At 43.9% G+C, this 19,972-nt stretch overlaps 1 protein-coding gene across 1 annotated transcript in view; it reads left to right on the top strand.

Moving 5' to 3' along the window:
- The first annotated feature begins 320 nt into the window (after nucleotides 1-320).
- CABLES1 (Cdk5 and Abl enzyme substrate 1) overlaps nucleotides 321-19,972 on the top strand; it is a 35,961-nt gene continuing 16,309 nt past the window's right edge. Inside the window, exons 1-3 of the mRNA XM_009331447.1 lie at nucleotides 321-388; nucleotides 2,662-2,754; nucleotides 9,919-9,996. Coding sequence (XP_009329722.1) covers nucleotides 2,726-2,754; nucleotides 9,919-9,996 — 107 coding nt within the window. The 5' untranslated portion in view covers nucleotides 321-388; nucleotides 2,662-2,725. The remainder of the gene's footprint in view (nucleotides 389-2,661; nucleotides 2,755-9,918; nucleotides 9,997-19,972) is intronic.

Genomic DNA, 19,972 nt, shown 5'->3' with positions numbered 1-19,972 from the left:
CGCCACAGCAAATGTGGGACTGGTGTTAGGTGGGTGTTAAACCCTTGAAGGAAGGAAGACCTGAAAGCACAAATTGAGGAGGAGCTGTTGGGAAGTTTCAACTTCTGTTTTGCTATAGAAGCTTGTATGGAGTAAGCTTGCTTCTGGTTGGGATCAAATAGTTTTAGTAAGATAAGCAGAACGGGACAGAATTTATTAATATCCAAAGGTATGGCTTAGTGAACGGCGGTTTGTGAGCTTTACTAAATAACAGCTCTGAGGACTTTCTCATGCGCTCTAACCAGCGGTGGTGTTTTGTGTTCTGTTTTCTCTGCAGACGTCGGCTGATCTCCCAGCGATCTTCTCTGGAGACTCTGGAGGACATCGAGGAAAATGCCCCACTGCGGAGGTCATTTTATTTACTCTCTCTCTGGTTACTTGTCTGTAAGGCACATGCACGGACAGACTTGCTGTCTCTCCCCATGTTGAAAAGTAGCTGGGTGGGTGTTCACGTTAAGACGTTCTTCATAGTGGGTAAAGGCATTGGAACCTCATGCGCCCTGCAAGGTGGTAGGTGACATGAATGACACGTTCCCTGGCTTTAGGTTATTAAATAAAAAGTCAGTATTTAAATAAAATGTCAGGAAATAAAAAGTCAGATTTGATTAATAGAAAAGTTTAGTTGTCACTAACATGAATGACTAGCCCCTGATGTACGTAGTGCCTTTAAAACGTAAGTACAGCTGGTTTAATAAAGTAAGCTTTTGAAGGCTAGTATTTTAGTATTCTTATTTTTAATGGATTTTTATTGTTTGTTCTCTCAGCACACACAATCTTATTTCAGTAACCAGTGTTATGTCTTTGTGTGTTGGCTGGTAGGTTTGTGACTGCTACCTCACTAATAAATCTGCCCCCATCCTTGTTATATCAGCAGCTTCGGTGCGGTTTTATTTCTGCATCCAGGAGGCCACAGTTTCTCTGGGGACCGCAGTAATTAGTCACTAGGCAGTCCTCTGGGGTGATGGAAAATGGAGCAACTGCTTAACAGTTTAGAAACAGGCTGATCAGTAATCTGACCAGTGCATGGTATGGTTCCAGGTCAGCTGTTCGGCAAGGCGGCAGCTTAATTTTGAATGTCTCTTTATCTTAGGACCTGTAATTCAGCTGGTTTATATCAGTGTTTAGCGTATAGCCTTGTTTATCCACATGCAGCTTGGCTGTCTCTCCCCACCTCGAAGCAAAGACTTAATAGCAGAGGCTGTACCAACTGGCCTATTATCAAGGCTTGATTGTTTTTACAAAGCTTACCGTTGAATGCTTACCAGCATGTTATGAAAGTGTTCTCATAAATGATTCAAACACGTATAATTGGCAAAAGATATAAACAAAGTATGGTTTGCGAGGCAGTATTTTTACTTGCTAATTTGCAGAATTGGTGGTAGAACCTCTCTCTTGGTGGTATTTTCCCGTGAAGAAGCTAACAAGGCTAATTGCAACCAGAGGGTGAGGGAATCTCAAGGATTTTACTAACAGGAGGAAGGCAGAAATGGCAAAGTGATGGGGTCCCCCCCCTCGGGGTGTGCCCATGCAGCATGATGGCGTTTGGGTACAGCAACGGGGACTGGCAGTCCCTGGTGCCTTGGGACTGGTGGTCTGTGGTTTCGGTCCAACAAAAGGACCTCTCGGGGTTGGGAAGCTGCTGAACTCTGCCAATGCATAGGAGAGGATGGGAAAAATAGGTTAGCGAGGCTCAACGCAGAGGGACTGTGCTGGTCCCGTGCGCCAGCGGGGGATGCTGGTCCCTTAGCTCCCACGGCGGATGCAGGGGCTGCGGTCCAGCAGCCCTGGCCGCGCAGCGAGCGCAGGAGTTATCTCCGGTGCCTGCGCGTCATGCCGTGCCTTGCAACAAAACAGCACTGAGATGAAACAGAGAAAGCTTTCACATCGTGCTGTGGTTTCAGCTGATTAAAAAGAGCAAGGCTGGAAGGGGGGGGATACTGCTGTTTGCTTCATCTCTCCTCCCTCTGGCAATTTCTTTCTCTAACTGCAATTTTAAAAGTACGTTCAGATGTAAAATGGATTTAAGGATTAATGTTTTGAAGAATGATTTTTTTTTTTCCTGAGGTAATTTATTTTATTTTCAGTTGTTTTGTATGCTGTCAGGAATGTGAAAAGTGATAGTTAGAGTTAAAAGCAAATGAGAAATTTTAAATCTTTCTAAAATTAAAACACGAAAGAACTTTCCTCAATAGCTCCTTTATCAATAGCTGAGGAGGATACAAAAGTGTGGGTGTTGGTGTGAGTGGGAAAATCACATATTTACCAGGTTTTGTTTTAGTTTTGGTTTTTTTTTTTCCTCTGAAAGCTTGGGCTAACCTGTCACAGCAGATTACAGGAAGTTTTATTTTGCTGAGATTTTTTTATGATGTGTTTTTTTGCGTGAAGGGAGGGGTGGTGGTGCCTTTTCTTATTATTATTTTAAATATTTTTTTTTATTTGAGCTGTCACATTTCCAGACTTATTGTCTTTATTGTTCTTGCTGATTCCTAACACAGGGTGACTTGAATCATTTGTCTCGTCTTTCCTTCCTGCCTTTGTGTAGACTTCTTGGCCGTACAGCAGGGAACTGAGTACTTTTATTTTTTTTCTTTTTTTTCCCCTCCCAACTGATTTATTTTTCAGATGTCGGACACTCTCAGGATCACCCAGACCAAAGAACTTTAAGAAGGTTCATTTTATCAAGAACATGCGGCAACACGATACCAGAAACGGCAGGTACTGCGCATGCAAAGGCTGCTTCTGCAAAGGCTATCCATGGGGCGCAAGGGAAAGGGCAGGGTCAGCATCCCCGTGCAAGAGCACAGTGTGCCATTGCCACATAACCAAATATGTAGTAATGGGCTTTAAAATAGTCTGTGAAGGTGCAGGCTGCAGTGCACGCTCCTTCCTCAGGTGAAGTACGAGTCAATGGAAGTGCTAGCTCATGGATTTTTAAGACCTGTGTGTCCATAATACGAATAACTTGAGTAAAATGAAAATCAGTCTGAGTAAACTAGGCATAATCTGGTTGCATTTCTTCAAGGGTAGTGCCAGGTGCTAAGTGTGAGAGGGGTGCATGGCCGAACCTGCCGGGAACAAGTTTAACAATGGCTGAATGGCATTTCAACAGCTATTAGTGGGTGTAAGGGTAGGCGTCAAGCTAGCTGGGTTGTCAGGGCAGCCTGTGGTGGGAGGCTTACCGGACAAGTGACTCAAGAAAACAGCTTCAGGGAAAGGTTTTAAGATTATCCTGAGTCTTACAAGATAAATTATAAACATGACAGATCCCAATTGCACCGTTGTGTCCTCCTGGATGCAAAGTGCTGGTTGGTAAGCGTGCAGCTGGGGATGGTTGTGGCAAGGTGAGGAGTGGGATCCTTGTTTTCAGGGCAGACGCAGGCAGAAGGGCTCCCAGGGGATGTGTGAGGAGTGCAGCTGCGGCCACGGCACACCCCGAGCTGGGGCATGCACTGCCCGGATTGCAGCCATAGGCACAGGTGGGACCTATACAGCACCGGTCGGCAGGGACTTCCCTTACTGCAAAGGCACGGTGCCTGTCGTGGTGTTCCCATCAGCAAAATAGGTTCTTTATTGCAGTATCATCCAGCTCAGAAGTAAAACTAGGTCCTCCCTGCTTATAAAGAAGACATCTGCCCTCTCTGGTTTTTTTCCCAAGGCAATTTCCCCACGTGCCTCATGATTTTATTCTTGTCCTTCCAAGCTTGAATAGGCTTTAAATAGACTACCTGAACAGGTTGCATATAGACTAAACCATCCCACTGAGAGTTGACCCTTGCACATACCTGTTCTCATACAACTGCCGTGGGCAAGAACCACGTCCGTTTCTGTGGACCGATTTGTGCATGTAGCCTGTAGTTTCCATCAAACGTGGAACCGGGTCAATAGAAACTGGCGTTACATCGAACCGCAGGTTTTATGAATTGAATTCTGGTAGGTGTCACTTGGCTCGAGCAAAATTTTCCTCACGTTTATTCTCACATGTACAATTAAATGAAGTGAAAGGTAGTAATCAGCATAAATATTGCAGAAGGTGGCTCTGAGGGATGATGGCTTTTCAGAAACAGCTTTTGTAGCAAACAGACGCATGCAGAACTGTTGACTTAACTATTGTCTGACTAGCAGCTGATTGATTATTGTCTTTACAACAAATACATGTGGAATCAAATGCTGAAAAGCAGCCCTCTAATTTTAGTCTGTTTGTACATAAATATATGTACACTCTGGGAATTTCTTGTAGCCAAAAATAATTATTCGTAAAGTATTAATGCAAATTCCACAGAGAACAAGTCATTTCTGAGATGCATATATAAAATACATCCATAAACTTGATAGAAATATTACCTGCAGAAAAATGAATAAATACTTGATTCATAAACTCTTTTCTCGATCTGTTGCAAAAAAGTATTTGTAGGATATATCCTAGCATTTTGTCTTAGTTTATGTATCAGTCATTACATCTGATAATATAACTGAATATTTTTCTTGCTAAGAAAACAGTGAGTAAGATTCTGTTATTCAGCTGGCTTCTTATCTTTATCAGCAGACAGAGTTTTCCAGAATATTTCCATAACCATATTAAAGATCCCTTTATCTAGAGCACAGATACAATAAGAATAAGATACACAGTTTTGAAAATGCTTTTTGTCCTATGGACAAAGAGCCACAGCGATATTACCTAAAAATAAAATGCAAAGTCAAATTTGTGTCACCCCTAAGGCCAGATAAGTCTAGCAGTAAGTAATCTGAGTGCATACCCTGTTTTTCTGAGGGGTCTGGATGCTGTTGCAGTCACTGAAGTTAGTAGGCATTCTGGATGAAAAGGACCTCTGGAAATTCAGGTGGATCTGCTTTATGCGTTCATCGTAAAATCAACAGAGTTTCTGAGTACCTTAAGACCTTTAAAGCTGGTGTCCTCCTCGATTTGCTGTGACATGGATGAGCACAGGTATTGTAATGGATAGAAAACCCTCCTGGGGCTCCTTCTCGTGCCCGGGACCTCGTCTTAGGTGGCTTGTGGTAGGATGCAGGTGCTGAGCCGCGGTGGAGTCGGGGTCTCTGAGCTCTCCCCAAACCCCCTGACCCTTCTGTCGCAGCATGTCAGCCTTTCACTTAACTTGAGGAACCCAGCTTTGAAAACATCTATACAGAATATATTTTTGAGTGGTGAATTTGATAGCTGGGCTTTAAAATAGCTGGCACTTTCAGTAATTGTTTCAGTGGCTTATGACTGTGAGTGTCACAGCAAAGAAAACTGCAGTGTGGATGATAGCTCAGGGCTTCTTTCTCTGGTAACTGGCCTTATTTGCGGCTCTCGACCTGTAAAGTGACGTGTCCTCGTCCTGCAGCACTGAGAGCTCTTCCCCTCTCAGCCCTGGGGATGGCACGCGCTGAGTGCCGATGCTCTGGATCCAGCCTTCAGCAGTCCAGCAGCAAGGCAGGACCAGCTGTGGTTAAAATTAGAGTTCAGCTATTTAGCACGGAGAAAGGCCACCTATACACAGACCACGGCTTATCAGCTAGTCCTTGTAAAGCTTCCTGTTGATGGTTCTGTGCACTGGTTAAACCGGTTTCTTGTAGGACGTGGCTTATTAAAGGAGCTGGAAAATTAGGTTTCTTAGACTGTATTATCAAAGCAGTCTTGTAAAGTAGCACAAAATAAATTTTCCCATTAAAAGACAAAAGACAAGTCAACTCTAACATACAAATTGGCATAGGTAGCCACCAGCGTGTGGTTTCACCTGCTTTACTCAGCAGGTTTATTGGTGATATCTTCCATAAACTGTAAAGCAGAAGATTTCCTATCTAGCAGAAACAGGCCACCAAAACAGCAACCTGAGCCAGCTGAACAAACAATTCATGGTGAGAATGGGACAAGAACATTTCTAGAGTCATCCTATATAGCAGATACAAAAACAGTAAAACAATGCTCTTCTCCCACACCCATGCCATTGCTCTCTCAATTTTTTTGTTAGCATACAGATCTAAGCCAAGGCCAAACACCACCCGTAGGCTATGAAAGGTCTCTTTTGCTGCCCTTTTAATTGTGGAAATGCACACACATGCACTCTAAGAGGTTGGCTGTTCGCAGCGTCCTCACAGTTCATAATTACCCTCAGCCACCTTCCAATAGCCCCAACTTGAACTTGGGAGACTCCAAAATGGTGGCTGCTACCCAGACAGCATCCATGGTTTGTGTGTGCACCTTAGCATGCAGGGCAGCAAAGCCTTGGTAGTCAAACATCACCAATCAGGTATGAGAAGAGAGGCTACAGTATTCCGCATGTATATGGTACATATGATGTATATCACGTTGCCTGATCGCAGCCTTTTGGTGCAACACAATCAAACCTAGACAGACGCTAAAGAAAACAGACATTCTTCTTCTCCAAGTCAAGCGAATTACTGATTCTGTTGAGAGCCTTGTGCTCAGTAAGTTTTTGTAGTTTCATAGCATACACCTCATTAAAGAAATTGGAAGATTAGCTTTTACAGTCTCAGACAGTTGCATTGTCAGAGCTCTCTTGCAAAATAATGATTGCTCTGAACCATAGTAATTAGTATAACTTCTTGGTGAAATGTGAGAATTAGAGAGTGAAAACCTTTTCATGAAGTAATTTTAAACATGTCTAGGTGGCACAATGGCAATCAGGGCACGTAAACCCACTCTTGACTCAAGCTGCTTCTGATATCGGAGATAGCTCATTCAGAGCTGCGCAGGGTCGTAGATGCCCTTTGTTGAAGAGTTGAAATCCAGGAAAATGCTCTTCTCCCATAAACAATAATTCGATTTTCTTGAACAGCAACAGGCTTCTACCACACCTCCTTCTGCAAAGCATACTTTGTGACAAGTTTCTGGACTTTCTGCTCCAGCAGACCATTGCAGGCCCTCAGAATTTTTTTGTTTTCCATGCATATCATCAGACCTCTAAATAAAATGCCGTTTTATCCCTCCATGATGAGCTTCTGACCACTGCCTTCCCTGCTTCTCTTCCAGTCCAGCTCCTAAGGCTGTTTTGCACCAGCCCCCTCCAGCAGCTCTGCAGATGAGGTTTTGTGGCATCCTGGCAGTGGAGGCTGTGGGTTCCTCTCCTGCTCTGCCTGGGAGATCTTTATGTAAAATAGAGGGTCCCCCGGTTTATGGAAAGAGAGGTGATACTTGGGTCCCAAGGGAGGGAAATCTGAAAAAACTAGAGGCTGGGCTGGTGCTTTTTATTTCCTTTCTGGTCTGATTCCTTCTGATACACACAGCAAGTTTTCTGTGGTAACTTCCCACTGTTGTCTCTGCTTGTGGACATGGAAGCACCAGTGTGTTTTTCTTAAGTATTAAGAGTTGGGGGTTTTTTAGGGAGGTCTAGGGCATTGGTGGAAAAGCTTTATTTCCAGAAGCAACCAGAGGGAGTGGGGGGAATACGCTTAGTGGGTACAGTGGTTTTCCGAATTCAAAGATGCTTTCTGATGTCAGCCTCGAAATCTGTGCCAAGTTTCATACATCAGCAAACAAGGCTTCCAGTGAACAAGCAAGCTGTTGTGAGTAGCAACCATTCAGCAATAAACAGTGGCAAGCACAAAATTAATCATATGCCAGGTTTTTTTTGCTTGTGGATTGCCTTTCTCAAATGTGAAAAATTATTCCCCCCCTGCTCTATAACTTACTGATGCACCATGAGACCATCTTACAGGATCTAAGATATTTACCATAGGTAAGGGATGTTACAGCATTCAGACAAACAATGAAATCCTACTTTATCTGCTGCAGGAGAAATTCCTAACACTGTATGCATGTTTATTATTAGAAACCCTCCTTTATTAAAGGGTAAATGCCACTTTGCTTTTAAACATGCTTTTAAGGAAGAAAATAGGATTGCTATAACAGAATGATCCAGGAGAAGGAAAATTGATCATTCTGCATTTTTCCAAGCATTACATGCAGCAGCTGTCTTGGGGATCTAAACCTTTTCCAAGAACGATGACTAAGCTGGTCCCTTAAGGAAACAGTGTTTTAATAACAGCGTAACTGGTATGAGATTTATAGGTGCATATGGTGGTTTTCGGGCAGTAAAGAACAAAATAGCTTGCAAGGGTTTGTTGTCCAACTTTGACCAGTGTAGGACAAAGGATGAAAAATTCAGGTGAAATCCTCACATACAGATCTGTGGCACCCAACATCAGAAAAACCAAAGTCGGAGAGCTGAGCAAGGAAGTGCAATAGCCCTGACAATCAACCTAGCAGTAGGTCCGAGCATTTGGACCACAACTGGAGATTTTTAGAAAGGTAAAAACATCAGTGAATTCTAACACTAATCAGATTAGAACATGGCATGAATTGCTATCACCGTGTCTTAGAGGAATTTGAGGGGATGCAGCCTGTTGGCCAACTTTAGAGGGAAGAAGGGTCTTTTTAGTGTACGTTGTACAATTGTACAATTGTCGGTGTCCTGAGGGAAAAGAGGTGTCCTGAGAAAGAGGGTATATTTATAAATATAAATATAAATATATTTTATATTTATAAACAATCAGTTATTTATTGGCATTTTATATCTTGCATCTTGATCAAGCTTCTCTTGGCTTCTTGCCAATCTGCATCTCCCAAAACTATAGTAATGTAGCTATTGGTAGTCCATGCAGTTTTATGGAAAGTGGGTCTTGACCTCAAGGTGGTTTTCATGTTGCTTAATGATATGTCAGAGCTTGATGGCTAAAGATAATAGTGTGGCTGTAAAACAGATCGCTTGCTCTAAGGTATTTGATTTAATGCCACACAGTGACTTTGCAGATGATGCAGAGATTTCGAGACTGGTTAAAAATCCAAGGCGTTTGCTGTAAGAGTGGCCTGGATTCTGAGATAAGCTCTGTGCAGGCAGATAATGTATGCTTTCATGTAGCCAAATCTTGAGCTGCTTGCCTATAAGGAATGAAAGCAAGCCATGCTTACAGGAGGGATTCAGCCCTGACAGGTAGTGACTGGGATAGACGTGGCGCTGGAGGAGAAGGGGCGAGGAGCTGTGGGATCAGTCATGCCTGAGTGTCAATGCAACATCATAACCAAGAGGGCTGATGTGATTACTGAGCGCAGAGGCTGGTGGGTCATCAGGGCTAGACACTGATCTTAAAGGTAAGACTGGAAGATGTGATGTTTTTATCTGCCATCTGTGCAACTGCTGAGGCCAGTGATGCTGCCCAGAGACCAAGAAGGGTGATGGGGAAAAACTGGAAAAGACTCGAGGAGGAACCTGGAAAACAGTGAAAGGATCTGAAAGCTTACGATAATAGCGAACTTTGACTTCATCCATGAATTGGGCTATTTCAGGAACAGGAAGCTGAAAATCAAGGGAGTCCTTTGGTTTAGCAGAGAAGGGTCATGACCAGCAGCCGGAAATTCTTGTCCGATAAACGCAGACTCCGAGTCAGCCACAGAGTTGTGGTGTGCATCACAGGTGGTTGTTGGTGTGTATCACCTGGGTTGCTGCTGGAATTGTCAGTTTAGTTTCAGCCATAGTGGTGAGTTGTGAGAACAGCTCCTTGCCTCTCGGGGTGGGCTCCTTTCACTAGGACTCCTTTCGCTAGAAAAACATCTATCCTGGATTCCAAGTGATGTATTCAAGATAGTCTTCCTAGAAAGGCTGCAGAGGGGATGGGACTCCACTACTCATTTGCTGTGTAATGGGTACAGGTTGTGGTGAAGCACAGGCTTCAGCACTTCTGTGAAGACTCAGTAGCGCGATACCCTACCTGTGAGATAAAAAAGAGGAGGGAGAAATCATCCGTGATGGAAGGTTCATGATTATGAATTCCTCAACGGTAACATCTGTTGCTTTGCTTATTGTGGTGGGATTTTTAAATTTTAGTCTTTGATTTCTTTTATTTTCTTTTATATTTTAGAATAGTCCTTATCAGCAGCAGAAGATCCTTCTGTAGCATATTTTCAGTGCTGCCATATCGAGACTGTACCCAAGTCGGGTATGTATATTTATACATGTACTACATAGTCTTTCTGGGCCTGCATGTAGACCTGATAATGGACAACAGCATGATGGAGGCTAATGCTTTTACCTGTCTACTCTGAGAAGAGATAAATGCACTTAGATATATTTGCCTTGTGGAACATTACCAGCGTAAAACTACAGCTCTCAGTCCCCAGTTTATTTATATGTGTTGTGGTATCTTTGATTATTAAACTGGAGAAAACTACCCCCCTGAAATCAATGTTCTTGAAAAATGCACTGTTTTTGTTGTTTCTTCTGACTTAACTCATGTTTGACAAAACAGGTACTCTAGACAGCACAACTTTTATTTTATAAGCAGTCTTAGCTTTCTCATTCTTCACGCAAACATGATGCTACTGCATCTAGATTTCCAGAACTATAGAGAAATATTTGGATTTAAACATAATACCTTTTTATTGTACATTTATCCATTAGTCAGATCATTCAGTCAGTGAAAACAGATTATTTTGGCCATAATACCATACAGGTTCTTAGCTGGTGTAAGCAATGTCCGTGGAGCTGCCTTGCATCCCTTGACGTGCTGAGACACTAGACCTCTGATAGAAAAGTTTATTCGGATTGAAGCAGTTCTCCAAAGACTGAGAAAGCTTTTTGCTCTTGCACTGAAACTGCAGAAATGGAAGAAACTGGATTTGGCTAGGAGATGTTGTCTGGCAGGCTCTGGGGCACAGCTTGCTGGGGTGCCTTCAGAGGCGCAGCGGCAGGGCTGGGAAGGGCAGTGCTGGTCGGCCACAGCTCCGTGCCTCTGGGGCAGAGGAGTGAAGCGTGGCCACCACAGCCGCTCGCCGGAGAGCTGAGAGTTGCCTGTAGTTGGGGTTGTCTCAGTGCCTTCAGGGCACAAAATTTGGGGAAAATATTTAGTTGATACACTGAGGTGAGTTTGAAAGACCCACAAATCATCTAGAGTCAAATTTCTCCAGTGCATAAAGGATGAATTTGGCTCGTATTTTTCAGCCATCTATTTAATTCTGGAGAATGATTTGCCACAAGCTGCTTGTGCATCAGTAATTCAAAACAAAGAGAGATTATTTTTAATGCACAAAGGAAAGGAGGCACCTTTGTAGGAGAGTTGACTTGCTCTCCTGTCTCTTACAGTAAATTTTTTCCCTTAATTAAACTGGGATGACGTGTCAGGCAAATTCTTGACAGACTGGCAGCTTTGTTCATTCTTCTTGGGTACACTGTCATTCATTTATGGTCATTGCCCTGTGGAAATTGCCTCTTTCTTGAAAATTGAATATATTTTGAAATGCTGATGACTGGTTATACCTTCTAAATTACAGCAGTAATGAGCCCAGCTGCAAATGTAAATATTATTTCAGCATGTAATGTCTTGTACCATGCATGTGCAGCAAGAAGGGCATGGGATGAGAAGGTAGCAAGTGCCAGTGCAAAACAATCCAGTCCTGTTCCCTTTGCTAAAAAGCCAAGATTAAGAAAAATGCCCTCTGTCTTTCTTCCAGAGCATCAGAGGAAGAGAGAAACAATTCAGTGGCACCTCCTTCCAGGAACAGCTGGTGCAAAGAACAGATGAGGCAGTATAGCATAAACCGTAGCCACTCTGTTCAGGCTGCACAAGTGCTTGCTTACTTCACTGCACATTTTGGATGTGTGGTAGGAGGGGGGAGAGACACTGGTACCCTGTTGAAGTACTGTAGTGCCAGCATCCTTTAGCTTTGCTTCCTCTGAATCTCTGGTTTGCTGATGTCTGTCCCCGGGCAAGATGTCCTAACTGGTTTACGTTCTGCAAACATTACTGAATAGTTTAGGAAAAGAAACAAATCGTTGCAGGAACCTTGGGCACGTCAGCAATTAAACTGGAGTAAGTCCTGGCAGGAGCTGGGGAGCGGGGTGGACGTGCATGCAGGGGGGACTATTCCATGTGAGAGAAGCACATGGTGGAGCTGCTGCTGCTTCTCCACCTCTGCTCCAACACGTGGGCACTGCGGCCAGCGAGGAAATCTCCAGGCACAGCTGTGTTTTGGGGAGGCTGCCAGCCCCTGTTATGTTGTAGGCAGCACTGAAGAGCTCTACTGTATCGATGCTGGCAGCTAAACTGTGCTAACAGATCCACTTAAAAAAACGATCTGAAAGGCAGTTCCTGCAGACACAGTTAAACTCTGCATACTTGGCCAGGGTGGATGGGGCAGCATCGCCCCTTACCAACGAGGTGCAAGCAATGTACTCTAGCCTGTGGCCCTTGCTTGCCCACCTTCCATACGGAGGTCAAGCAGGAACCCTCCCCAAGCCCCCAAACTGTGTTTTTAAGTGGTTGTACAAATACCAATGGAAGTCTGGAGAGTATGGGGAGGAGAGCCACGGAACTACACAAGAGGATGAAATTTGAGCTGTCCCCTGGAATATCTTTCCTAAATCCCCCTCCCCGGCAGCCAGGCAGCTGCCGGCTCACTGGAGTGCGGCTGACAGCAGGCTTTTCAAGGGAAACGTACTCCAGAGCGGCACAGAGGCTGCCAGTGATGAATGGCAGGTTTTGCTACCTGTGGTTCGGAAGGCCGATCTGGTGGTACCTGCTGGGGCTGAGAAGGAAGGACACGGTGTGCCAGGGGAAGTACTTTGTCTCGTTTTCTTTGTTATGCTGAAGAGAAGCGAAAAGTACAAAGCAAAGAGTGACGTGGTGGGGAGAAAAAAGTCATGAGCAGAAGTAATCACTAGAATTTTCTGCCCTCAAAATTTTGTCTGTACCTTGTATCTGATGGAAACCTAGTGCTCTAGCTTATAGTGCTTTTGTGCAAGGGAAAAGGGGAGAATTAAAACGAAATTGACAAAAGTTTTGAGATGCGTTATCTCCTGCTGGAGTCACTGAGGGGCAGGTACTTTTGTGGATCTGGGCCATAAGTTCTCCTCTCTGGGTCTGGCTACGTTAAGACTGCCCGCATCTTTGCTGGTGGCATGAAGGCACAGCTTCACCTGTTTCCGTGGCCAAGAGTAGGGTAATGGGCAGGACCGGAGCTTGCTTTTCTCCCCCTATCTAGACCAGCAGAGCAGACATAGCCAGGTGAAAGCAGTGTAAGGAAGGTTGTACTGCAAGTCAGGAGCTGAAAGAGGCACTGGGTATCCTGCCTGCTGGCTTCCCTTGGCCCTCAGCGTCCTGCAGTGTTACAACCCAAAGTCATCAGACCCTACGCAGGGTTTAGTGGCAGTTAAGGGCAGTGATGAGAGGGTTGCCCTCTACTGAAGAGCACTGTAACAGTGTTATTGCCTCTTCTATTAAATTAACAGACACGCACACAAACTATCATTATCATTACAGGCTGATCTGCAGAGGCAGGTAGCACCTGCAGGATTCAGCAACACTGATAATGTTGTCTGAATGCTTGGCTTTGATTATGTTTTTATGAAATACAAAGTCATTGTGTTAGAGGCGAGGCAATTCAAGGGCTGCTGGTGGTACTGCAGGATCGGTTGTGCAGTTGCCACTCTTTTTTTTCAATGTATTGGAAATTTTCATGGCTAAAGGGTATTCATGATCTGAATTTTTCTGCTGAACAAAATCCTGCTCACCTGTGAAACATGCATGAGGTTACCACAGAGATTTTGTGGTAACATTAACAAACAAAACACATGCACGAGGAGATGCAGCAGTGACTACTGAACCTTTTTTAGCATTGTGGAGAGATACTTGTGCTTTATAAAAATTGTTTCTCTTCTCCTTTCTCATCATTCACTGATGTTATACTATGGATCATGTTGACACCACAGTATTCTTTAATAATACCTACAAATTTGAAGCATCATATGTAATGATTCTATGATTCTACGAATGTTATGCTGATACTATTCTTCAAGTTCCTCTTTCTTATTTAAATATAATACTCCAAAAGATGGAAGAGCTACTTTGTGAAGGGTATTGAAAATGGATTTCTGGCTCAGCATCCACTTTATTCTTCCTTGCAGGAGATGAGAATTAATCTCCATCTAGTTATGCAGATGGGCAGAAAATGGGAGGTAATGACAGTTGTCAGAGGTGCACCTGGTGCAACCCCTGAGCTGCTGTGGCTCACACCTCCTTTGTCAAAGATTGTCACGGTGGAAGCTCACAGCAAGTGGAGTTGAGCCTTGCTGCTGTTCCTCTTCCAGGACAGGGGGAGATGCCTCAGAGGTTCACTAGCAAATAGCTGCCCCACCACAGACACACACTCAGCTCATACTGACCTGCTCTGGGCCCTCAGAGGGGATTCATTTCATGGCAGACCAAAGAGTGGAGCCGCTTGCAGATGGATTAAACAAGACTTGAAGGAATTGTTCATTTGGAGGTGGGCTCCAGATGGTTTGAGGTGAATTGGATTTCAGCCCTTTGAGACAGGAGCTGGGGATCAGACAAAGCAGATGTTAGCTTTTTAGCCATTAGGCAGGTCATGCTCCACGTGCTAGGGTCACTGTGCATGTCCCCAGAAAGGAACTGTTACGGCCAGGCTCTCCCTTGCAGTCAGCACAGGGAACATGCCTGCAGGTTTCTGCCCACCCCACTCCCTAGCATGGTCTGTGCAAGGGCAGTCTGCGGACCCTCTGTGTGACCCCAGCCAGGATGGAGAAGGACCAGGTTCAGCTCTGCCTCCAGGTAGCTACCCTGGAAAAGGCAAAGTTCCTGGGCAGGGGAAGAAGGGAACCCATTCTCCATTGCTTGCCTGCTCTTGGAGCTTCTCTAGGCACCACTTCTCCTTCAACTTCCTATGAGATGGTATGACTCTGGCAGTTCCCATGGATGTTGTCGGAGTTGCTCCATGTGGCCTGCAGGTCATGGTGGCCTGCAGAAAGGCTCTGCGTATGCTTGCAGCCAACTGAGAGCAATACAGTTCTCGTTTTTAAGGTGCCTAAGCGTTTTCAAAAAAGGTGATGGCAATGTAAGTCTGTCACTGTTAGAGGTGTTATAAAGGAGGAAGAAGGTACCGTATTGTCTTTCCCCCCAGGAAGAGAAGGTAGTGCAGTTAGTTAGATTTATAGTTCTGTTGTGTTGTGGGTTTTTTTTCTTTGGCACACATCATTATGGTTCATAATTTAAAAACATGTTTTTGAAAAGGGACTTTCTAGGCTTGTTTTTGTTAATGGCAAAAACATTCACAGATTGAAATCATACCTATTCTGATGATATTTTATTTTGTGATGTTGTAAGAGCCTTTTAAGAGCTTCCAAGTTCCTGTGAAGTCCTGCCCAGAAGATGAATCTAGAGGACCCGGGGGAGGAGGAGAGCTGGCGGTGTCGCGCGGATGCGGCACTGCAACATGGCTAGTCTTACATTCGACTCTCAGCTGCTGGGCTCGCAGTGACTGACTGCCATTGGGGCTGGACGTGATGAGCTACGGGACAGAAAATCCAGAGCATCAGATAGTGCATGTCCTTATAAAACCGGCCAATTCACCTCATCTTCTATTCTTTATGGCATTGAATTCATCAAGTGGTTAGAAACTTAACCTGCAGCAGGCATAGCTGCTGAATATTGCTGTCTTGACAAGAGTATAGGTATTCATCTGACTAAACTTGCCTCCAGTTAAGGGAAATAATGCAATATGAGTAATTGAATGGATTGAAGCCCAGGAAACGGACCATTCTTCTGAAGTAAAGCAGCAAGTCGTTAGATAAAAAGAATTTGTGTCCTTCTCAGAAATGCTACAAACCAGCTTCATCCAGTTTCTAAAGATAAATCATTGCTGAATTTAGCTTTGAATTTAACTAAGTGCTGGCCAGAACACTAATGAGTTCAATGATGCTGAGAGCAAGAGGTTTTCAATACTGTCACCCCAAATAACACGTAGCCACAATGATCAGTGAGTTCACAGGCCAGGCATTCCCAACGGCCTTCGTTACCTACACTCTGAAATCTTTGTTCGTCTTCAGTGTTTAAACTGGGTAAGAAAGTCATATGCAAAATGAGGCAAAAAGAAGCATTTAGGTGAGGTTGTCTTGTACGCCGCACCCCTGCTGTCAGTTATTTGGCAGGTCAGGTAACAAGCATTGCAGTGAGCATGGAAAACAGGGGAATATTTACAGGAGAAATGAGAGCATCTAAATTGTCACAAGGGTAGTAGCAATAATTATGCACACAGCAAAGCAGAATACTCTGTGATGTCCTTCAGATTTGTTACCCAGTTCCTTGCTATTCTTCCCCAGTGGATTTTTGTATGTGAGGCAATTTTGATTAAGTCATCAATCTTGAGCGCCTTTCCTGAACATTTATCATTCCGTAGGCCCGGGAAAGAATAACTATCTGTTTTGAACCGATAATAGGGAAACTGAAATATCCCTGCTTTTCTTTACCATTGCCCATTTTCCTTCCTTCTCCCAAATTGAACAAAAAACCAAAACCAAGTGCATATTAGCTTTACAGAAAGGCACATAAATGTGTTTTTTTTTCCCCACACCAGGACATTTCAAAACAAATCATCTCATGTATGAATTTCATAGAGCCACCGTTGCACATTATTGTGAGTTGCCCTGTTCCCTTAGATTGAAATTAAGCAATGAATCCCCAAAAGGTAATAGGTTTAAATTTTGAACTTTTACTCCATGTTGGGCAGAACATCAGGACAAGAGCTGACGTGCTGACACCTGCATATGTTTGGAGAGAGAAAAAGGATACTGGCCCATTAGAGCCATCTTTCCAGGAGTTTTTCCACCTCCTCTCCCTGTAAATTGCCACTGGAGTTGTTGTTCTAGCAACACTAATGGCAATTAGGATCTGAAAGCTCTCAATCAATTAAAGCAGGCAGTCTCAGGCAGCGGGAGATCTGCCGCTGGACTGGCTGGCAGCGTGTCTTTTCCAAAGCTGTCATTGTCCTTGTCCCTCTAAACAGAGACGATAAGTAGAAATTATTTACGGTGACAGGTAAGAACAGTATCTTTTCTTGATGTCTCATGAACCGCCTTTGCTTTTAGAATAAATCTTAACAGTCAGGAATCACTAAGCCTAAAATATATGCTTAAGGCTTACATCTCTAAATAACAATGATCAGATTCCTTTTCGCAATAAGCAGAAGGCTTTTTCATGTATCCAGAAATCTATTTAATATTTCATGGAATCCTAAATTATTCACAGGTTAAAGTGTTCAACTGTTGTTGTCATTTAAAGAGCAAGTGCCCAGCAGGAGTCTTGCATGGGGCTTTGTAGATCACGTCAAAGCATAATGTTTGATTCATTAAAGAAATGTTGTACTTCCAAAGGTAAAAGCATCCAATTTATATTCTGTTAATCCTGGCCTAACTAATAAAAGGCACGGTGAGATTTCCTGGTTTGATTATTATCTACCTACTCAGTAAAACTTCTCACCGTCCCACCACAAATGTGGGATCCCAAGTCACCTGGTAGTGTTCCAAGAAAACCTGTGAATTCTGTTAGGTGGAGAAACTTTCGTTTTTTTCTGCAGTCCTGTATAAAACAATATGCTTAGTTTTCAGTGCAGCTTATAACATTGCTCAGCTTTCTGGAAATGGCATGCACGAGTAGACCATCTAGAGCTTGACACTGATGTAAATCAGGGTAACTCCCCAAGCTTTGTCAGAAACTGGGGTCTAGTTTTTTGCCTCCTAAGGAAATGTCATCCCTGATCTTCTCATTTCCTCAAGCTTTCCCTGCTCAAATAAAGTGAAGGTAGTAAAATTAAGTTCCCATGATTTATTTTTGCTTTTCTGTGTCTGCTTGAATCCCTTGAAAACTTTGTTAAAAAGCACTTTTGGAAAATAAAACAGGAAAATAAAAAATGAGGAAGAGGAGGAAGGAAGTTTTCTTCACTTAAGAGCCTCTTTGGCAAGGACCGTCTTTCCTATTCTGCATTTTGTAAGCACCTTTTACTACTGGATATTGGTTTCTGCAGTTCCTCAGTCCCATCGATAATTTAAATAACTTAAACACAGTGAAAGCTTGATTTTTTTTTTTAATATAAAGTGCCTATCCTGCTATGCTCCTGTCCCGTGGGGCCCATTCACTGTGATGCCACGCGAGGGCATGCATCCTGAAGAACTTGGTGGCAGTGGTTGGCAGCAGTGGTGCGGTGGCTGTACCCAAACAACCGTCCTGACTGTTCCTCAGGCACGACTCACCCGTTTGGAGGGGGCAGAGCAGAGGCATCCCCCAGGTCTTTCCTAGTTGCTCTTGGGATTTTGGGGGTGTGGGGAGGAAGCAGCTCTGCTGGGGCTCCCCCAGCAGCAGGGTTGCAGCCCTTGGGCTTGCTCTGCCAGCAAGAGCTTTGCTGAGGCATTCGTGAGCTTTTTGTCTGTAATAGGAGGGAGGGAAAAAAATCAAGGCTTGTCCTGCAAAAACTTGACTAGCTTGCTGTTGATTGTAGCGATAGGGAACTCAAAAAGGATACAGTGAAGTCGCCTAGGAATTTCTTACTAGGTGTTCACCGAGATCTTTAACCAGTGAGAGAAGGATGTGTATAAGCTAGGATGAGCCTTTCCATTTATACGCTGATAAGAAACTGCACATTGTTTAGTACTGATTTTCCTCAAGAGAGGGAGTTTAATTTTCTGTTTTATGGACAAGTTTCTCTCCAAACAGTAATATTTTATTACTCTGTTTTACAACACAAGCAATCACGCTACGTAGAAATATAGAGCATATGTAGAGGAGGGGAAGACCCTAAGTAGCCCTTGTGAAACACCTAGGATGAGGGAGAATGACTGCAGTGTTGTTCACAGGGTCCCGAAGGTAGAGTCTTCTTTAGAAACAACAGAAAGATGGGAAAATGGAGGCAGTAATGTCCATCGATCTTCAGATAATGTCCAGGAATCATTCCCGTGTGCGCTCACACGTGCCAACTGACCCTGCTCCCACAGCACTGATTTCTTTTCAGTCCCCAGAGCTGCTCTTTGTTTTTAAAGCTGCTGTGCTGACTCTTCAAAGGGTGCTGGATTTTCATTTGATGAGTTACAGTTATCTATTCTTGTCTGTTAATTGCATGGAGAAATTTCTCCGTGACTTGTTTTCAAAGTCGTAGCGGCATTATTTCTTACTCTATGTCTGTAAGGTTTTGAGTGGAAGGAAACTAAACTGTTCTGATATTATTTCAGGTAATTCAGATATTTTTTTTCATTTTGGGGTTTGGGGGCTTCCTCAGGTTGTGTGTTTGTTTCATAGATGAGACCTGCTGAAATGATTACTATTTGGCATTTGTCTCTATGAGAAATAGTTCCTTTAAGCAAGTTCTGCGCAAGAGCGGAGAGGCTAATCGCATGCCTCTGACAGAGGGTTATTTTTACATAATTATTTGTCCAGCCCCTCAGTAACGTGATATCAGGAAATAAGAATGATAATGTGACACTGTGCTAAGTGAACCCCAATCAAGAAACGAAGAGGACTTTGTTGGGATTAGAAACTTGATACAGTCTTTTCCTTTGTCGCAGAAGTATGTTTTCCAGCAGATAGACGTGTTGGATTTTTCCAGCAGTAAGGTACATGATTTATTGGGGACTCACCGATTGCCATGTTTCAGAGAAATAAAATGAGTGACAGGTTGGAAAGGAAAACAGGGTTTGCAGAGACACAGTAGGAGATAGCCCAGCCCTGCAATCGGGTGAAAAGCCTGCAGGGCTTCTCCCTGCCTCAGTGTCAGCATCTCTCCCACACAGATTTTTAAGCACACACTTGGACCTCAGCAGAAATCAGCCAGGAAAATATTGCGAGATAAATACTCTGGAGTTGTGTTCAGCTGTCCTTTGCGGAGCACAAATTCGCTCATAGTCTTTCTTACCTTCGCTCCCATTTTGATCGTGAGGCAAAAGCATGGGATACAGCCTGGTTGTCTCAGGCGTCTCATTTACGTCCAAGATGCTGAGTGGGTCAGTCCTGCTAAAGTAGATCCCCAAGTTTCCATCCCAAGGCAATGGAGAGCTGGGTTTCTCCTGCCGGCCTCCGGCAGGAGGGTCACTGGGCTTTGGGCACTCCCCTGTGCTCGGAGGAGCAGGAATCCCTCCCA

Source organism: Pygoscelis adeliae, unplaced genomic scaffold, assembly GCF_000699105.1.
Source record: "Pygoscelis adeliae isolate BGI_AS28 unplaced genomic scaffold, ASM69910v1 Scaffold108, whole genome shotgun sequence".
Classification (NCBI taxonomy): Eukaryota; Metazoa; Chordata; class Aves; order Sphenisciformes; family Spheniscidae; genus Pygoscelis; species Pygoscelis adeliae.
This window is presented reverse-complemented; position numbering and strand designations above follow the sequence as displayed.